The sequence below is a fragment of the Delphinus delphis genome, chromosome 6 (assembly GCF_949987515.2).
Source record: "Delphinus delphis chromosome 6, mDelDel1.2, whole genome shotgun sequence".
Lineage (NCBI taxonomy): Eukaryota > Metazoa > Chordata > Mammalia > Artiodactyla > Delphinidae > Delphinus > Delphinus delphis.
The window spans coordinates 11,969,230-11,987,063 of record NC_082688.1 but is presented as its reverse complement, the minus strand read 5'-3'; the positions used below and the strand labels follow the sequence as shown (position 1 = coordinate 11,987,063).

General features: G+C 38.4%; 1 protein-coding gene across 4 annotated transcripts in view; it reads right to left on the bottom strand.

The window, feature by feature from the left end:
- STRBP (spermatid perinuclear RNA binding protein) overlaps positions 1–17,834 on the bottom strand; it is a 137,623-nt gene that overhangs the window by 25,724 nt on the left and 94,065 nt on the right. For all 4 annotated transcript variants that reach the window (XM_060014183.1, XM_060014182.1, XM_060014180.1 and 1 more), the window contains exons 6-10: positions 11,291–11,382; positions 10,659–10,754; positions 9,414–9,525; positions 8,650–8,747; positions 8,340–8,451 (exon numbers count right to left, since the gene is read on the bottom strand). In XM_060014183.1, the coding sequence (XP_059870166.1) occupies positions 8,340–8,451; positions 8,650–8,747; positions 9,414–9,525; positions 10,659–10,754; positions 11,291–11,382 (510 nt within the window). The remainder of the gene's footprint in view (positions 1–8,339; positions 8,452–8,649; positions 8,748–9,413; positions 9,526–10,658; positions 10,755–11,290; positions 11,383–17,834) is intronic.

Genomic DNA, 17,834 nt, shown 5'->3' with positions numbered 1-17,834 from the left:
GAACATGCTAAGAAACAGCATACAGGCCTGAGTGGTTCGAGTGGCATGACGAGGACGGGACAGGAGCAGAAGATGAGCAGCAGCAGGAGCTCTCAACCTTAGCTGCCACTAAGTCACCAGAGGAGCTTCTGCAAAATACACAAGTTCCACTTCTAGTACGAGAAAGTAAGTCAACTGAAATAGATGAGAGCAACCAGAAAAGATGGACCAAATGTCTGTTCCTGGGCAACAAAGAATTATAATAGAGTCAAGATCCGAGAGACAAAGGAAACCCTGCTCTGGGGGCCACACTTCCCCTGGGGGTATCTTGCACATCCAGAAGAAGCCACTAAGAACTGAACAGAGCACCTCAGGCACCCCAGGTCTCAGGGGTCAAAAACTGGACTTTACGGACCTCCAAAAGGGGAAGGCTTGGTGAATTCCCCACGCTGTGGGTTGGGCCTCTGCAATGCCACATGCTAGAAGTAAATGAAGTAGAAATAGTCTGGATCTCAGAAGGACTGAAGCCCACCTTCAAATCACCTTAATCCCTGATTGCATTAATATGATCCAGATTGCCAATTCCACTAGTCATCTCCCAGAAACAAATATAAATCCTCCCTGGAGCACTATATCATTACTCTAAGCTTTAATTCCCTCCAAAATTTTTAAATTTAAGTCTCCATCACTCAAAACAAAAACAAAACACAGGTACATGAGAAGACAAGATACTGTGATCAAAAATCACAAGAAGCAGCAGAAAACAGAAACAGATCCCAAAGAGACCCAGACGATGAAGCATTCTTTCAGAAACAAACTTTATTAAAAAGAATGATTAGGATGCTCAAAATGAAAATAAAAAATCAAGAATAATTTGTGGCAGAAAATCTGAAACTATAAAAGAGCCAAAATTGTAGAAATTAAAAACTGACAGACCTGCAAGGGGAAACAGACGATCCACAATAGAGGGGAATTGGCATACCTCTCTCAGTAATTAAGAGAACAAGTTAAAAAAATATGTATGTATGTATGTATGTATGTATGTATGTATGTATGTATGTATGTGTGTGTGTGTGTATACAGGTATATAAGATTTGAACAACACAATGAACAAATGCAACCTGACATGTAAAGAATATTCTGGCTCTACCAACTACAGAATATACATACTTTTCAAAGTATGAATCATTTATAAAAACTGACCATGTGCTGAGCCATAAATGAAGTTTCAAGAACTACCAAAGGAAAAAAATCACACAAAGCATGTTCTCAGATCACAGTAGAATAAATAAGCTCAAATATAAGGAGATAACGGACTTCCCTGGTGGCACAGTGGTTAAGAATCTGCCTGCCAATGCAGGGGACACGGGTTCGAGCCCTGGTCCGGGAAGATTCCCACATGCCATGGAGCAACGAAGCCTGTGAGCCACAACTACTGAGGCTGGGCTCTAGAGCCCACAAGCCACAACTACTGAGCCTGAGTGCCACAACTACTGAAGCCTGTGCACCTAGAGCCCTTGCTCCACAACAAGAAGCCATCGCCATAATTAGTCCGTGCACCGCGACAAAGAGTAGCCCCTGCTCACCACAACTAGAAAGCCCGCGTGCAGCAACAAAGACCCAACGCAGCCAAAGATTAAAAAATTATTTAAAAAATAAAAAAAATAGAGATAACTAAAAAATCCTCATTTGTCTGGAAATTAAGCAATGACATCGAAATGGCTTACATGTCAAAGAACTGATAACAGGAAAATTAAAAAATAGTTTTAACTAACTGATAATGAAAATGCTAATGTAAAAAGAGTACAAAGCACATAAATCTGGGCATAAAGGAGAACTTAGTCTTAATAGTATATATGATAACGTAAGAGGCTTAAAAAAACGCCAACAATGTATTCATCTATTTCAAAACATTTAAAGAAGAACAGCAAATTAAACCTAAAGAAGGTAGTGAGGAAAAACAAAGGATAAGAGCAGAAATCAATGACATAAAATACAAGCATATACCAGGAGATGATCAACAAAGTCAAAAGTTTATTTCTTTTTAAAGACTAAAAAAACTGATAAACCTCTAGTGAGAGCGATCAGAAAAAAAGGAGGTACAAAACGTATAAGACAGGACATCAATACTACAGACAATAAAAAGATAAAAGGATCTTATAAACTACTTTATTTTTAAATTTAGATTAAATGGACAAATTCTTAGAAAAACACAATTTACCAAAACTCTCATAAGAAGATGATAGTTCGATGCCTATTAAGGGAATCAGATCCATAATTTAAAACCTTTCCTTAAAGAAAACCTCATGCCCAAATGGCTTCACTGATAAATTCTTCCAAACATTTAAGGAAGAAATAACATCAATCTTACACACACTCTTCCAAGGAACAGAAAAAGAAGGACGGACACTTCCCAACTCATAAGACCCACATAACCTCAGAACCAAAACTTGATGAAACATTACAACAAAGGAAAACTGCTGGCCAATCTAACACACAAACATCTACGTTTTTGTGAATTGCTCACAAAAACCTACACAAGATTGTTCACAGCACCTTTATTTGTAATAGCCCAAAACTGGAGACAAACAGAATGTCCTACAATAGGTGCATGGTTAAACCAAACTCTGACTCATTCATGCCACGGAATCCTACTTAACAGCAAAAAGAAACAAAACTATTGACACATGCCAAACAACCTGGATGGGCCACAAGGGCATTATGCTGAGTTGGGGGACGAGAATCTCAAAAGATCAGATAATGATAACTTCATTGACATAAAATCCTTGAAATAACAAAATTATAGAGATGGAGAAAAGTTAGTGGTTTCCAAGGCTTGGGGATGACTGTGGGAAGAGGAATGGTGTTACTATAAAGGGGCAGCATAAACGAGATCTTTGAGGTGATGAAATAGTTCTGTGTCTTGATTGCTATGGTGGTTACACAAACCTACAATGTGATAAAATGGCATAAAACCTATACACACATTGTATAAATGTCAATTTCTTGGTTTCCATGTTCTCCTATAAGTTGCATAAGATGTAACCATTGGAAGAAACCAGGTGAAGGGTCCACAGGACCTCTCTGTACTATCTTTGCAACTTCCTATGAATCTGTAATTATAGATAAAATGTTAAGGGGAACAAAAAGAGACTGCTGCTTTGTTGAGAACAGACAAGAGGGGCAAGGAAGACCAGATAGGGAAGATGCTGCAATAACAAGGGTAAGAGATGACAGCAGTTTAGGCCAGGATGGTAGCAGTGAAGAAATAAAACAGCTGAATACTGGACACACTTTGAAAGTAAAACAGCTAGGATTTCCTGATGGTTTGGATATGGGTGAAAGAAAGAGAAGATTCAAGGGTGAAGGTTTTTGGCCTGAGCACAGAAATGCATAGAGTTTCCAAAGACTGGGATGGTGATAACTATGGAAAGAACAGATGAGAAGCAGAGTAAGGACAGGACATCTTAAGTTTGAGATGTCTGTTAGACATCCGTGTGGAGACAGTGAGGAGACACGTGCATAGCTGGGGCTGAGGTCAAGGGCTGGGAGTCTAGAGTGAAGACATACATTTGGGAATCTTCACTGAACAGAAGGTACTTCAAGATGAGAGACTAGATAAGATCTCCTAAAGAGTCTAAATGGGTGTAAATAAAGAGAAATGGTCTGAGGCCTGTACCCTGGGATACTAATATTCAGAAATCAGGAAGATGAGGAAAAACAAAGACAGCTGAGGAAAGGGCAGTGGGATAGCAGACCCAAGATAAAGTAATGACCTAGAAGTCAAAAAAAAGTAGTATTTCACGCCAGAAAAAGTGTCTGACGGACTTCCCTGGTGGCAGATTGGTTAAGAATCTGCCTGCCAATGCAGGGGGCACGGGTTCGTGCCCCGGTCCGGGAAGATCCCACATGCCGCGGGGCGGCTGGGCCCGTGAGCCATGGCCTCTGAGCCTGCGCATCCGGAGCCTGTGCTCCGCAACGGGAGAGGCCACAGCAGTGAGAGGCCCACGTACCGCAAAAAAAAAAAAAGAAATAAAAAGTGTCTGACAGTACCAAATGTTGTTGAGGATACAGAACAACAGGAACTTTCATACACTGCTGGTGGCAACATAAATTGCTATATATACCACTTCCTAGGTCATATACTGGTCCACAGTAACTCCTGGATCTATACTCCAGGAGGCATGAATAAGAAGGCTCCCAGCAACAATGTGGGTGGCTGCCAAAAAATAAGAAGAATCCTAATGTCCTTCAAAAGCACAATGGATAAGTTGTAGTATATTCATAATGGATACTATATAGGTATAAAAATGCACTATAGCTATATGCAATAACATGAATATATCCCAAACAATGCTGGACAGACAGACGTCAGTCACAAAAGATTAAACTCAATATGATTCCATTTCTAAAAAGTTCTAGGCAATATGCAATTAATTGTTTAAAAAGCACACAAAGGTGGAAAAGCTTTAAAGAAAATCAAGGAAACAATTATCAAAAAATCAGGAATCGTAGTTCATGGGGCACGGAGGTGATGTACAGGATAAATAAATGGCTTCTGAGAAGGTGACAATGTTCTGTTTCTTAACTAGGATGGTGATTATATGGAATTGTTAAATAATTACTTGTTTTTAAATTTATTTATTTATTTCTGGCTGTGTTGGGTCTTTGCTGCTGTGCGTGGGCTTTCTCTAGCTGTGGTGAGCAGGGGCTGCTCTTCGCTGAGGTGCGCGGGCTTCTCATTGCGGTGGCTTCTCTTGTTGTGGAGCACAGGCTCTAGGCATGCAGGCTTCAGTAGTTGCGGCTTGCGGCCTGTAAAGCACAGGCTCAGCAGTTGTGGCGCACGGGCTTAGTTGTTCCGTGGCATGTGGGATCTTCCCGGACCAGGGCTCGAACCAATGTTCCCTGCATTGGCAGGTGGATTCTTAACCACTGTGCCACCAGGGAAGCCCAAAATAATTACTTTTTAAATGATAAATATTTTATACTTTTATATATACGTGCCATATCTCATAACTAAATATACCAGAAATAAGTGTTCATCTGTGTCCAGTGTTGCTGAAAAGCTGCCTAAGATGAGTACTGAAAGCTAACCACTGAACGCAATAACGTGAAGGTCACAGGACAGACTTAGGTAGAGTGACAAGGAAGAAAGGCTGATTAGAATAAGTTGTGTTTTTTTTTTAACTTATTAATTTATTTTTGGCTGTGTTGGGTCTTCATTGCCGTGCGCAGGCTTTCTCTAGTTGTGGTGAGTGGGGGCCACTCTCCGTTGCGGTGCGCGGGCTTCTCATTGTGGTGGCTTCTCTTGTTGCGGAGCACAGGATCTAGGAGCAAGGGCTTCAGTAGTTGCAGCATGTGGGCTCAACAGTTGTGGTTCGTGGGCTCTAGAGCACAGGCTCAGTAGTTGTGGCGCACAGGCGTAGTTGCTCCACGGCATGTGGGATCTTCCCGGACCAGGGCTCAAACCCGTGTCCCCTGCACTGGCAGGCGGATTCTTAACCACTGCGCCACCAGGGAAGCCCCTAGAATAAGTTTTAAAGAAAGTGTGGAAAAGGAGAAAGAAACAATAGGCCACTCTTTCTGAAGGTACTGCTATAAAGGGGAGCAGAGAAATGGGAGGAAGCTGCAGAATCAAGGGGGAGTTAAGCATTGTCTTTCAAATGGGAGGCATTATAGCAGGTTTTTATGCTGATGAGAATGATCCAGTAGAAAAGCAGAAAAGGAGGAAATGATGCTGGTGAGAAAAGAAAGAACTGCTAGAATAATGTCCATTTGTAGACAAAAGGGAATGTGATATAGTGGACAAGTAGAAAGGCTGGTCTTTATTCGGTCAAGAGAGGGAAAGCAAAGCGCATGAGTACTTAGAGCAAATAAGGTCATCAGACGAGAGGGAGGCCTGGGGAGGGAAGTGTGAAATGACAGAAGATTTGCAACAGCTGTCTAGGAAAACTGGGGAACTCTAGACTTTACAGGATGATTTCCAGCCAACACAAACAGTCTACTTAAGGTTAATGTCTGAAACTTAAAGGGAAAACAGGTAAGATGACTATGTATTTTTTTCTCCAACGATGTCCAACAACCTGGTGTAGGCACACAGCTGGATTTCAACCAGAGCTGTCAGGAAGACAGGATCAACAAAGTGAAGGTATATGCTAGGGCGTGATTATTAATGACAGACCACGTGAATATAAGCAGAGAAGGGACAGAAGTGAGTACATGAGGAAGGAGAGGGACTAAGAAAAGTTAACAGAATCAATGGTGAGGTTCAAGAATTGGGGCAGGAGGACTGCTCCTGACAGTATGATGATGAGAGGCGGTTTACGAAGTGGAATTCTTGAGAATGAATTAGGGAGAGGGCACAGGTACAGTTACTGAAGACAAGGTCTAGGATATGTCCACAGAATGGGCACCTGAGGTAAGGTAGAAGACAAGGTATTTGTGGGAGAAGAAGTCAAGGAATTAAGAAGTCAAAATTCTGAAAAAAAAAAAATCGTCTAAATGCATATTGAAATCACCAAGAATTCTAAGAATAAAGTTTAAAAGCAAATGTCAGGAGGCTAGGTGGTAAAAACATGAAAGTATGAGGAAGACTGCAGCAAGTGTCTGGAGGCAATGACCTTGGCTCCCTCATCTTATAGCTAAGGCACAGAATGTGTAGGTGACCTGCCCAAGTCATGTAGCTAGTAACTGACAGGGCTCAAATGGAAACACCAACTGTCTGGTTCTATTTTAAGCTATAAATTGACAGACCAGCAGTTCCCAAACTCTTGAGAAAGACTGTTGATGTTAAAAACAAAACAAAACAAAACAAAAAAAAAACCATAAAAAACTAAGTCACGTTAACAATAGATATACTTTTACTATCTAGAGAAAGAAAAAATACAAAACTCAAAGAACTGCTATGAATTCAGTGACTGAAATAAAAATTTTCATTATTAACCATAAGAATCTACACATATATTTGAGACATATTTATTCAATCATTTATTATATATTTATTCAGTCATTCAATCCAGAGACATGGTTATGTGAATCTCTTTCAAAAATTCTTTGCTGCTGTGTGAGCACCCTCTGGAAGAAAACAGCTTTCATTCCACAGCATTTCCTGAGCATTGGTTTAGTAATAGTTATGTGGCGAGGTCTGGAGGATTCCTTACCCTTGAGGAGTTTACAGTGTAAGGCAGTGATTCTCAAACTTTTCAGTCTCAGGACCACTTTACCCTCTTAAAAAATTATTGAGCACCCAAAAAACTTTGTTTTGTGGGTAATATCTATCAATATTTAGCATATTAGAAGTTAAAACAAAAAAATTTTAATGCAATATACAAAAAATTTCATTAGCCATCAGAGTGACGATGCCATCACCGGTCATATACAGCTTCTAGACAACTGTACACTCATGAAAGACAGAGTGGAAAGGGTGAAAAAACAAAGCCTTAGTATTACTATGAAATAATTTTGATCTGGTGGACTCCCTGAAAAGTCTTTAGACCCACTGGAATTCCAGTGTTTAAATAAATAGATTGGGCCATTCCACTATTTTTGTCATATCAAAATTGTTAGAATAATAATATCATTTGTGGTAGGTGGGTTGTCCCAGGTGAAAATATGGTGTTAAACATCCCACCTTCTAGTATAAATAGAGATGAAGGAAGGAAGGGAGGGAGGGAGGGAGGGAGGAATGTTTTTTGTGGCATAATGAGAAGAGTAAGTGGATTTGCATTTGAGTATCTACTGTTTCCAGGCACTGAATTGAGCATTTTAATCTGACAACAGCCAATAAGGTTGGAATAATATCAGTACATAAAGTGATGAACTAATCGCTCAAGAGCTAAAGCTAGTAAGCAGGGGCGCTATGACTGGAACCAGGTCACACTGACACTAACGCCTGTGCTCTTTCTGCTGAAACTCTAATCTGAGTTCACACAGACTAGTACAAATGGAAGACAGTCCTGAATTTTCCAATACACTTTTCTCCTCCTCTATGTTTTTGTTTTCTCTTTCTTGGTTACATTAACACTTCCAAGTATGACAAGATCATCAAACTGATGAGTGACCGTGACAACGTCTCCTCCTCGTTTGTGACTTTTCTCTTCGCCTCAGACCAGCGGTTCTCAAAGTGTTGTCCCTAAGTCTATGCAGTAATGGAATCTGATCAACATAGCCAAATGAGTTCGTCACTAATAAGAATAAATGACAGCAAGCTGATGTCACTAATGGGATGGAAGAAAACCAATAAACGTTCTTATATGACTTGGGTTAAAAATTAAGTTCTCTCAGCTCTAACAAGAGACGCATCCCATGGCCATCTCCATCACTGCACACATCCAACCCCAATAAAAAACTTGCACACTTACCTTCTTTATCAGTAACTGACCAGGAATATTTCTGAAAAGGCTTACTAGATGGAAGGGGGTCCATTTCCAGCACTTTATAAATCTGGCCAAAGGCTGATAGTCTGAGTGCATGCTAAAGAACAAAAGATTGTATTTATTCAAATTTCAAATGTTTCATTCATAAAGCCCTTAGAACATCTAGCTAAAAACACATTCATCAAATACTATTATTATGATGACAAAAGTCCCTAACAGCAGGCAAGAATAAAGTGTTTAAATAAATTACATGATATCCCTCTAATAGACCACAGTGATATGGCCCATCTCATACCTGTGCACTGTGGGTAATATCTTCTTTTTGTTGGATGGTCATATAGCTCAGAGCATCTGTTGGGTCCCTCTCGCAAGGATCATGAAGACCAGGACCCCCTTTAGCAAAGGCAAAAGAAAAACTCAAGTATCATTCAGAACTGAGTTTAGAATTCAATAAACTAACACAAAATAGAAAGAAAAGAATGGAGAGAAAAAGAAAAAAAAACTAAGGAACGAGGTTAAAAATCTCCTCAATTTAAATGGAGTAAAAAGGACACTCATTTTCAGTATGTTAGCATATAAATGTCCTTATTTTACTAGAAGTCACTTGTATATCTAAGGTCGAAATTGGGTTTTAACTCTGAGAATTTAGAAATGGCATGATGAATCATCCCAAATCTTTAAAGGGATTACATATGGAAAATAAGACCAAATTGAATTTTTCCAAATTAATCACCAGATTGCAAACAGAATGAACTTCATACATTTTAACTCAACATAAACATTTTCAAATTCAAAGCTCTAGGTGAAGCAAATTCATAGCAGACACAATATCTTATTAGTACCTTTTATGTTAGTACATATGGAACATAAATTACAATTATTGAGAGAGAGTTTTATGGCACTTCTCCAACATTCAAGCATTCTAGTTGCTAAAATTCCAAGCAAAACAACTCCTACACATCATTTCCCTGGGCAGAGGACAAACTTAGCACATAATAGAAAACTAAACTAAAATGAAATTTTTCTGATTCTTCTGCCTCCACAGTTTGAAACCCTTACCAGGAAGTAGAATTCCAGATGCCAAACACTCCATTACTCGTCTCAAGGCCTCCCCAGCGCCCAAAGGTCTATTACAAGTACCTATAGACTTTTCACATATAAGCTCTAGTGGCTAGAAGATATTAAATTACAAATTAGTACATGCACCAAGTGTTAAAAGGATTCCAGTTAAATGTGAGCTGACATTTCTATCTACAATGGAGGCCAAAAAGGTTAAAGTCCATTTAACATTTAGGGCCCAATTAACTTTTCCCACTTGATTATCAACTTTTACCCCAGCCAGAGTGTTTAAATCAACCATTTTTGAGATAATATATTCAGAAGACATTTTGTCACCAAAACTTTATTTTTATTTACCCTGAAAGGATTACTTAAGAAACTGCAGTCATCTAATTGACTTAACAAAGTTTTAACAAGCCTTCATATAGGTTAGTAATAGCCAATAAATAATCAGTGTTCAAACCCAGCCCACCTATATCTCCCACTTAACCTAGGAAGCACTCAAACCACAGTAAGACTTCATTTCAGACATCCTGCCCCAACTATTACAACTGGAATTAAAGAAGGACCAAATCTCCATATTTAATAAACTGAAAACTCACGATGCCAATATCAAAGTAATAATTGCTAAATTAATTTAAAATGACCCTTTTATAGCTTTATTTGTTTTATAATGTTCTTTATTGGGTCTTAATTGGTTCAAGCAAAATAATTTCCAAATTAAGTAAGTTTGGCAATATACATTATAAACTACAGTTAAGTGTACTATTCACCTGACTTCAATTACTAATATGAACTTATTTTTAAGTGTCTATACTCAAAGAGAAAGAAAAAGAGGGTAAGGGAGCCTTACACTGGTATACCAGGTAATTTTTACTTTAAACGGAAGTAGCACTGAAAGAGAAACGTGCCAGTCACGCAGGCTTTCCTGGGCAGTAGGTGAAGAATAATCAACCATCAGTGCAGAGTGAAGTGCAGGAACACACTTACTTTTAACAGGTATAGAAACTTTTTGTCAGAAAAAATAGCTCAGTCTGTATAGTATGAATATGATGAAGTAGAAAAGTTATATTCATAAAAAAGAATTCATATAAAAAGATCCATAATTTTTTTCCAGAACAAAAATAGATAATGCACACCTTAGCTAACTCAGAATATAGCCATTTTACAGTAACATATAATTTCTACAGGATTTCCTCTAACTATAGCTTCAGAATGTGCTTTTAATCATATTTAAGTACTTACCCATCCTTTTAATGGTGCCCATGTGGGGACTCTGTTGCACAAATCACGCAGAATTCGGAGGACAATTACGCATGATTTTAATCCATTTGCCCTTGCCTAAAACAAACGAAATGGTTCCAATATCCCTGTTGAAATCCACCCTTAATTTTAAGGACACTGATCACGGATAGGTTCTTTAAAATGAATACTAATTAGTTAGTCATTCATAAATTGTCAAGTAAACAAAAAAATCAAGTTCTTAAGAGTAGTAAAATTATGGTTTAGAAAGGCAGGTTTTAAAGTAAAGGAAGCATATTATTAAAGTCACTTTTATAGCCTCATGGCAACCCCATTTCCAGGCAACTCTGTCTGAACTTTTAGCTTTTCTCACCCCATGTTTGGATTTTATAAGCTATCATTTGAAATTCAGAGTACTAAGCCAAAAAGGATTATGTGATAATTAAATATCACTAACTACAGGAGAAGCTATACTGGGCACTTTACCTAAATTAAAGCATTTGCTCCTACAATAACCCTAAGAGGCAGAGAGCATCCCTGTTTTATATATTACACAGAAACCATTAAGAGGCAGGTGTTCCAAATGAAACCTGCACAAGGCTACAATAACAATAAGATAATAACAAAGAGCCAACCTGAAACCATTTGGCATGTCGAAGAGACGCCAAGGCGTTCAGGCATTTCTGCCTGTCCAATAAGTCCGGAGGATCTTTCATCGCAACCTTTTCTAATGGGAAAATGGGATAAAGAGAGACAGATACAGTTTGACCAAGGGGTTCCTGTCAAATTACCAAACGATAAAAATAAAAAGAAGAGCAGCATTTGAGTGAACTAATAAGACTCCCAGAAGATTTCAGGTTTTGGCTTTGTTGCTTTCTTTTTAAATTATGTGCACTATGATTACTTAAGTAAACAGTCAACAGAGCCATTCTGCACACAAGTCCAACAGGAGCACAAAGGCATTCGTTCAGTAAACAAATCAATGACCACTGCTACATCCAATCTGGGATCTTATTAAGCATGTATATAACACCACAGGGCACAAAATAGGTACATAGCACTTTTTCCTTTGGCAGGGGACAAAGAGTGGCAATCTGGGACCACTAGCAATAACAATTTTTCGCTATAGAAGGGATTTTAATCACTCATCAATTCTTAAGGAAAATTAGGGCTCTCTTAGGTCATCAATCTGAGATATCCTAAGAATACACTGAGCATGGCAATTTTATTTTTTTACAACTGAATAAACTCATCCAACAAGATAACCATTAATAGAAACTTTACCCCACTGATGAGAACTCTGCCAGTGTTACCTTGGAGTTTTCTAATTATTTCTTTTCTAAACCAAAATTATTAAAACTACAAATATGAAAAACACTGAAATACACTTCAAGTTTTACATAGCTTTTTTTCAAAAAGCAGCAAAAAATACTATCTAAGTACAACTATTTGACTTGCCTTAACATTTCAAAGTTGGATTAGATGGCCCAGAGCAGCAAAATTAAGAACTCAAATGTGTGATTAGTGACAAACATCCACATTCGAGAAGCTGTCACAAGATACTAAACCCATGTTTAGACAGCCAAATTCATTTCCTCTAAGCCACTAGGAAGTGGGTTTTTAAACTTTTGAAGACTTGGTGCATTACTTAAATGCATACAACATACAAATGTTTCTTGGAGAACAATTCTTTGACTAATCCAATTAAGTCATATTCACCATCCTCTTTTAAGAACTCTCTTAGCAAGTCCACCAACACTCCTTCCTGGTATAATCATGACAGTCACAAACTCAGCAGTATGTCTATGTGGGCTTTCCTTATTGGCTGCAACACGTAAAGGCTGAAGTGCTACACACTTATTTTTTGACCAGGCGAGCTCTACAGCAGATACTTGCATTGTTTCACATTAATCTCTGCCAACAAATTCAGAACACGGGGTCTCATTTCATCACCCCTTTTTACTCATTAAATGGAAAGCCTCAAAAAGAACTGTTAATATGTTTTTATTTATAAACATAAGCAAACATACTATGGGTACTTATTTCATAGGTGATCTAGTTCCTGGCCTTGCTTAATTATGTCTTTTTAATGACACAAAGCATACAACTCACTCATTTTCATGTTTATATGTGAAAATGTTTAACTGTGGTCAATACAAGCATCTGTGTAAAGCTCACGTACAAGGTAGCACAAACTACTGTAAATGAACAATTAGGATCTCTTAAAAGTTAGACATGACAAAGGTTGACTGACTGCTAAATAATGTAATCCCAAGAAAAGGTATGGACCGTGCTTATTTTTTAGGACTTCAATCTTTAAGTTAAGAGTAAAGCAAACTAAGTTTTATTCTATCATTGTATCAAGTAGGAGTATTTGGAAGCGGAGGGTCAATGGAAGAAGGGAGTGAGTCAGAGGAAGTTTGGATAGGAAAAGACAAGGCAAAACAACTCTTTGAACTTTCTGATACTTTCGTCCAGTGAACAGAGCTTGTAATTAACATCTGCTCATCACCACAGAGACATTTTTATTTAATGGCAAAAATGTTTAGACAAATTCTTTCATTCCCAAAGTCAGATTATATCCATTAATTCTTATTAAAAAATAAAAATAAAAATACTGACATCTGCTTGCTACAGACAGTCAACATTTGGAGGCAGCAGATTCTACTAAAAAGAGATGAAAGGGACAGGCAGTGAACAGAAGACTTCCACCGGATTCCTTTTTATATCACCATCACAATGGCCATGTTTCTTTTCTTCATGCTCTGACCATCAAAAAGTCAAAAGATCCAAAATGTTTCAATATTCATGAGGTGGGAAACAGCAGAGGAGATGTAATCATTTATCTTATTTTATCTTCTTCAAAGTTTCTTATTTTAAAACTACATAAATTTATATGGCACTGCAGTGCTACTTATAAGCCCTGCTTGCCTATTTCCTTTATATAATTAATTACATAGTTTTTTATATTTTCATTCATTAAAAAAAATAACTTACTTAATGTGGCAATCACAGGATTGTTGCTGGAAAAACACTGCTACTTCTCAAAGAAGAACCTCAAGTTTAACATTTCTGTGTGAACTTTAACATAGATGTTTCAATTTTGCGGGGAAGCAAAGCTTTTCTGATAAAAAGGCATCTTGGAGTCTTTAACTTAGAAACAATGGAACTGTGAGCCATTTCATTTTTTCCTACAGTGACCAGTAAAACAGATAGGGGATAGCAACAAAAATGACAAAAGCAAAGAAAACAGCTTTTTAAAAACTTCACTGCTCAGTAACCTGGTATCAGGGCATGAAGGTACATAAAACATTCGAAACAATGGAAGCGCTGAAAAGAAGTCTATTATGCCTAACTTCATTTATTTGGTTAGAGGTTAGATCAGTGACCAGAAACACACCGTATGGCAGGAAATGCTGGTCAGTTTCCCTCCATCCCTTACATGCAAGCTAACTCTTTGCCCCTTCACAAAAACACTAGCCTGGAGATGGGGTGGGGAAAAGCCAGAACATGACTGTGTTAAATAGGATTTCTGTGCCTGGAACCTGGGCTCTTCAAAGGTAAAATAACCAAGCTGAGTTATCACGAAGGCCTCCTTAACATTTCAAAGTTGGAATGAAGTTGAGCTACTGAGCTGACAGCATTTCCAGGGTAGCCCGAAGATACTCATGCAGTCCCTTCTCCTAATTCCTTGAGGCTTTGCGGAGAGCAGACATTATGCTTCAAGTCACTGCCCGTGTGAAATCTCAGGCCACAATAATGTGAACAAGTAAATGTAGCACTAGGGTAAAACAGAGCACTGTTCTCCTACTTTATGGTAGAAACATCACTAGATATCACTTTTCTTCAGTGCCTCAGTAGGCAGTGAGCCACTGGAAAGATAGTGGCTACAGGTTTGCACTGGATAATGTAGGTCTAGCAGCTGGGGAAGGCAGGAAAATAAAGCCTGCAGCATTGTTATAAATCCTAGTTGTGATCTCTGGACTGGTCTGCCACCTAGCAGGACTCATGCTAGCGAACTTCTGCCAAAAAGCATCAGAAGTTCACACTGGCACAAATACGGAAAAGGGACTCTCGGGCAGCTTCTCTGTGAACCCCTGAGAATCTATCTTCATACTGAGGGCTGCGGTTTATCTTAGCCTTAGCCACAAGTGCCTCTGTAGTTTCCCTATCCACTTGGTTTCAAATTGCACTGTAAATACAATAAGCAGCTGGATTTATCAGCCTCATAGCAAATATACTTCTGGTTTAAAATCACAAGCACCAAAAGAAGCTTAGACTGTGTGATGCTCAGAATAACTAAATCAGCTAAGATGCTCCTATGATCATCCTAGATAGTAACTGGACTTAAGAGTCAGAGGAAACGGGTAAAACGTGAGACTTTCTTCATTTATACAACAGTACAATTATCTACCTCATAGAACTGTTGTGAGGGTTCAAATAAATCATATATGAGAAAGTGCTTATAACACAGCATGTTATAAAATACCTTAACAAAGCTAAATCTTCAATATATATTACTTGAATTCTGAGATGTCCACTGTTAATGCTTCTTGCATACCAGACAGTTCTATTTGATCAGATAATATGCTAGCTACAAAAATTCATTTAACAGATTTTCTTTTGATTGCCTACTAAGTATTAGGTACCACTCCAGGTGCTAGGGATAAAGGACAGAGGTAGGGAAAAAGACACCTGTCTCAATGAATCATAAACTTTATAGTAAGAGAGCTCATTATTAGCACTGCAGTAAACACAGTATACTGATTCCAATACTACACTTCAATGGCTATTTATGAGTTTAACTGTGTTTACGTTCACTTCTTCAGACCTATCATGTACATATTATTCTCACTGTGAACTCAAGGCACTTTGAGTAGATGAGTTTGTGCTGTGACATTTTTTAGTAAGCTGAGTAACTACTACTATTTACTAAGCAATCGCTTTGTGCTGAGTATCGTACAGGTTACATTACATAAATTCTCTCATGTAACAACTTTCTAAAGTATTCATTACCCACATTTTAAAATAAAGAAACCTGTCCAAGGTCACAGAGTAATAGTTAATGGAGTTAAGAATCAAACACTTGGCTGCCAGGCACCAAGGTCTGTGCTTTTTCTCCTGTGCCTTCTTTAGCAGGAAACATGTAGTTATGGGGAATGGTTATTCTACAGGGCCTTCAAGTAAAGGGTTAGAATATGGAAAAAAGACTGGCGGCACAGGAGAACTCTTACCTGTGAAACATTAAACCACACCAAAGAGATTCACTATGTACTCTGGCCACTGAAAATCTAAACGGTGATTTGAAACGAGTAGTTAGATAGATACACTTCTGCAGAGACAACCCTGAGGAGGTAAGTGTGATGCTCTTCACCTGCCCCAGTCCTCCAGTTCTGCCTGCTCTCGGACATTTTTTCCCTTTTTTGATTTTACCCAAATATGTGGCAAGTGAAGAGAGGGAAGAGAAAGACATAAGGTATGTATTGTGAACAGCCTGTTTGTTTTGTGGGAGGGGAGAAATTGAAATTCTATAGGAAAATGTCTCCCAAAAAGTTACAATGCCTATTTTTTTAAACTCTGAGAAAGAAAATGAACGCAGATTTTTTTAAAGAGATCTCTCTTAAACTCAGAAATCCCTGGAACCCAAATGAATCTTGTGCTTTCACCCCATGCAGCTGAAAAGAACTGCATCAAGGCAAGAGGAGCCATCTGGTGTGATAAAACAAATCCTACACAATTGTATAGCCCAGATCTCAAATGCTTAGTTATACTGGATCCTCAAAGTTGCCCAGGAATACAAAAAACTGCTAGTGCAGATCAAAAAAAACCTCCTGACAGGGACTTCCCCGGTGGCGCAGTGGTTAAGAATCCGCCTGCCAATGCAGGGGACACGGGTTCGATCCCTGGTCCAGGAAAATCCCACATGCTGCGGAGCAACTAAGCCCGTGCCACAACTACTGAGCCTGCGCTCTAGAGCCCGCAAGCCACCACTACCGAATCCCGCACACCCTAGAGCTTGCACGCTGCAACTACTGAGCCTGTGTGCCGCAACTGAAGCCGTATGCCTAGAGACTGTGCTCTGCAACAAGAGAAGCCACTGCAATGAGAAGCCCGCAATGAAGAGTAGCCCCCACTTGCCACAACTAAAGAAAGCCCACGCGCAGCAACAAAAACCCAACGCAGCCAAAAATAAATTAAAAATTTTAAAAAAACAAAACTTTGACAAAGTCCAAATTAGACAAAATGGGCAAATTATAAGAGATAACAAGCGAGTCAACAGGGCAGTGAGGTTAAGGAAAACGGCAAAGCAAATCTTTCTGCCATTTAAAATCTTTCTGCCATTTAAAAAGAGAGGAAGTAACGTGTAAATCATTAGATCCAAGCTGATTCTTTCATCTTACCTGATCCCACACAATTATGCTAACATCATCTGATGAGATTCATATTATAAAGAGGTCTTGGGATCCTTTAGTAACCCAAACACCTTGAATAGAGACTATAACTCTCCTACTCTCCTACAAATTCCATTCTGTAATAACTAGTCTTCTAGTAAGGGTGCAATATTCTAAGAATCTGTTTTCAGGTTCTCTGAACATAAAGTTATAAAGGCAACAGACTAAGCTTAAGGGCATCACTGAAAACTGATAAAATCCCATGTAAGTGCACAAAGCCATGGGGAAAAAGAAGCCTGATATTCTCAATACTTTTAAAGTAATGGAAGGGATGTCTACAGCTACAAGCAAACATTATCCAGTTTTTGGCAATTTCAAATCTAGACAAATCTAGCCTTTGGCAACTTCAATCTTCTTTCATCTCTCTATACTCAAAGAATTTTTAATAATATCTATAATTATAACTATACTTAGAAATGGTTAGTTTTACACTAGAGGGTCAAGAGAACACAGCTTACCAGAATTAACAGAATTATCTTGATACTTCAGAAATCATTTTATAGTTCTACAGTTAATGGTGAACTGTAAAGCTGTTAAAGAAATTAAGCCATTTAAGATTGGTTCTTCAGAGGTGTTAGAGATACTATATGCAGCCAAAAAAAAGAAGTACAGGCATAAACCTAATTATAGATAGGATGCATTTTAATTTTAAGCTATGACTCATAAATGTGTCTAGTTTATATCCGTCGGGTATGGTATAGCTGATTTTAGTTACCCCAGAAGACTT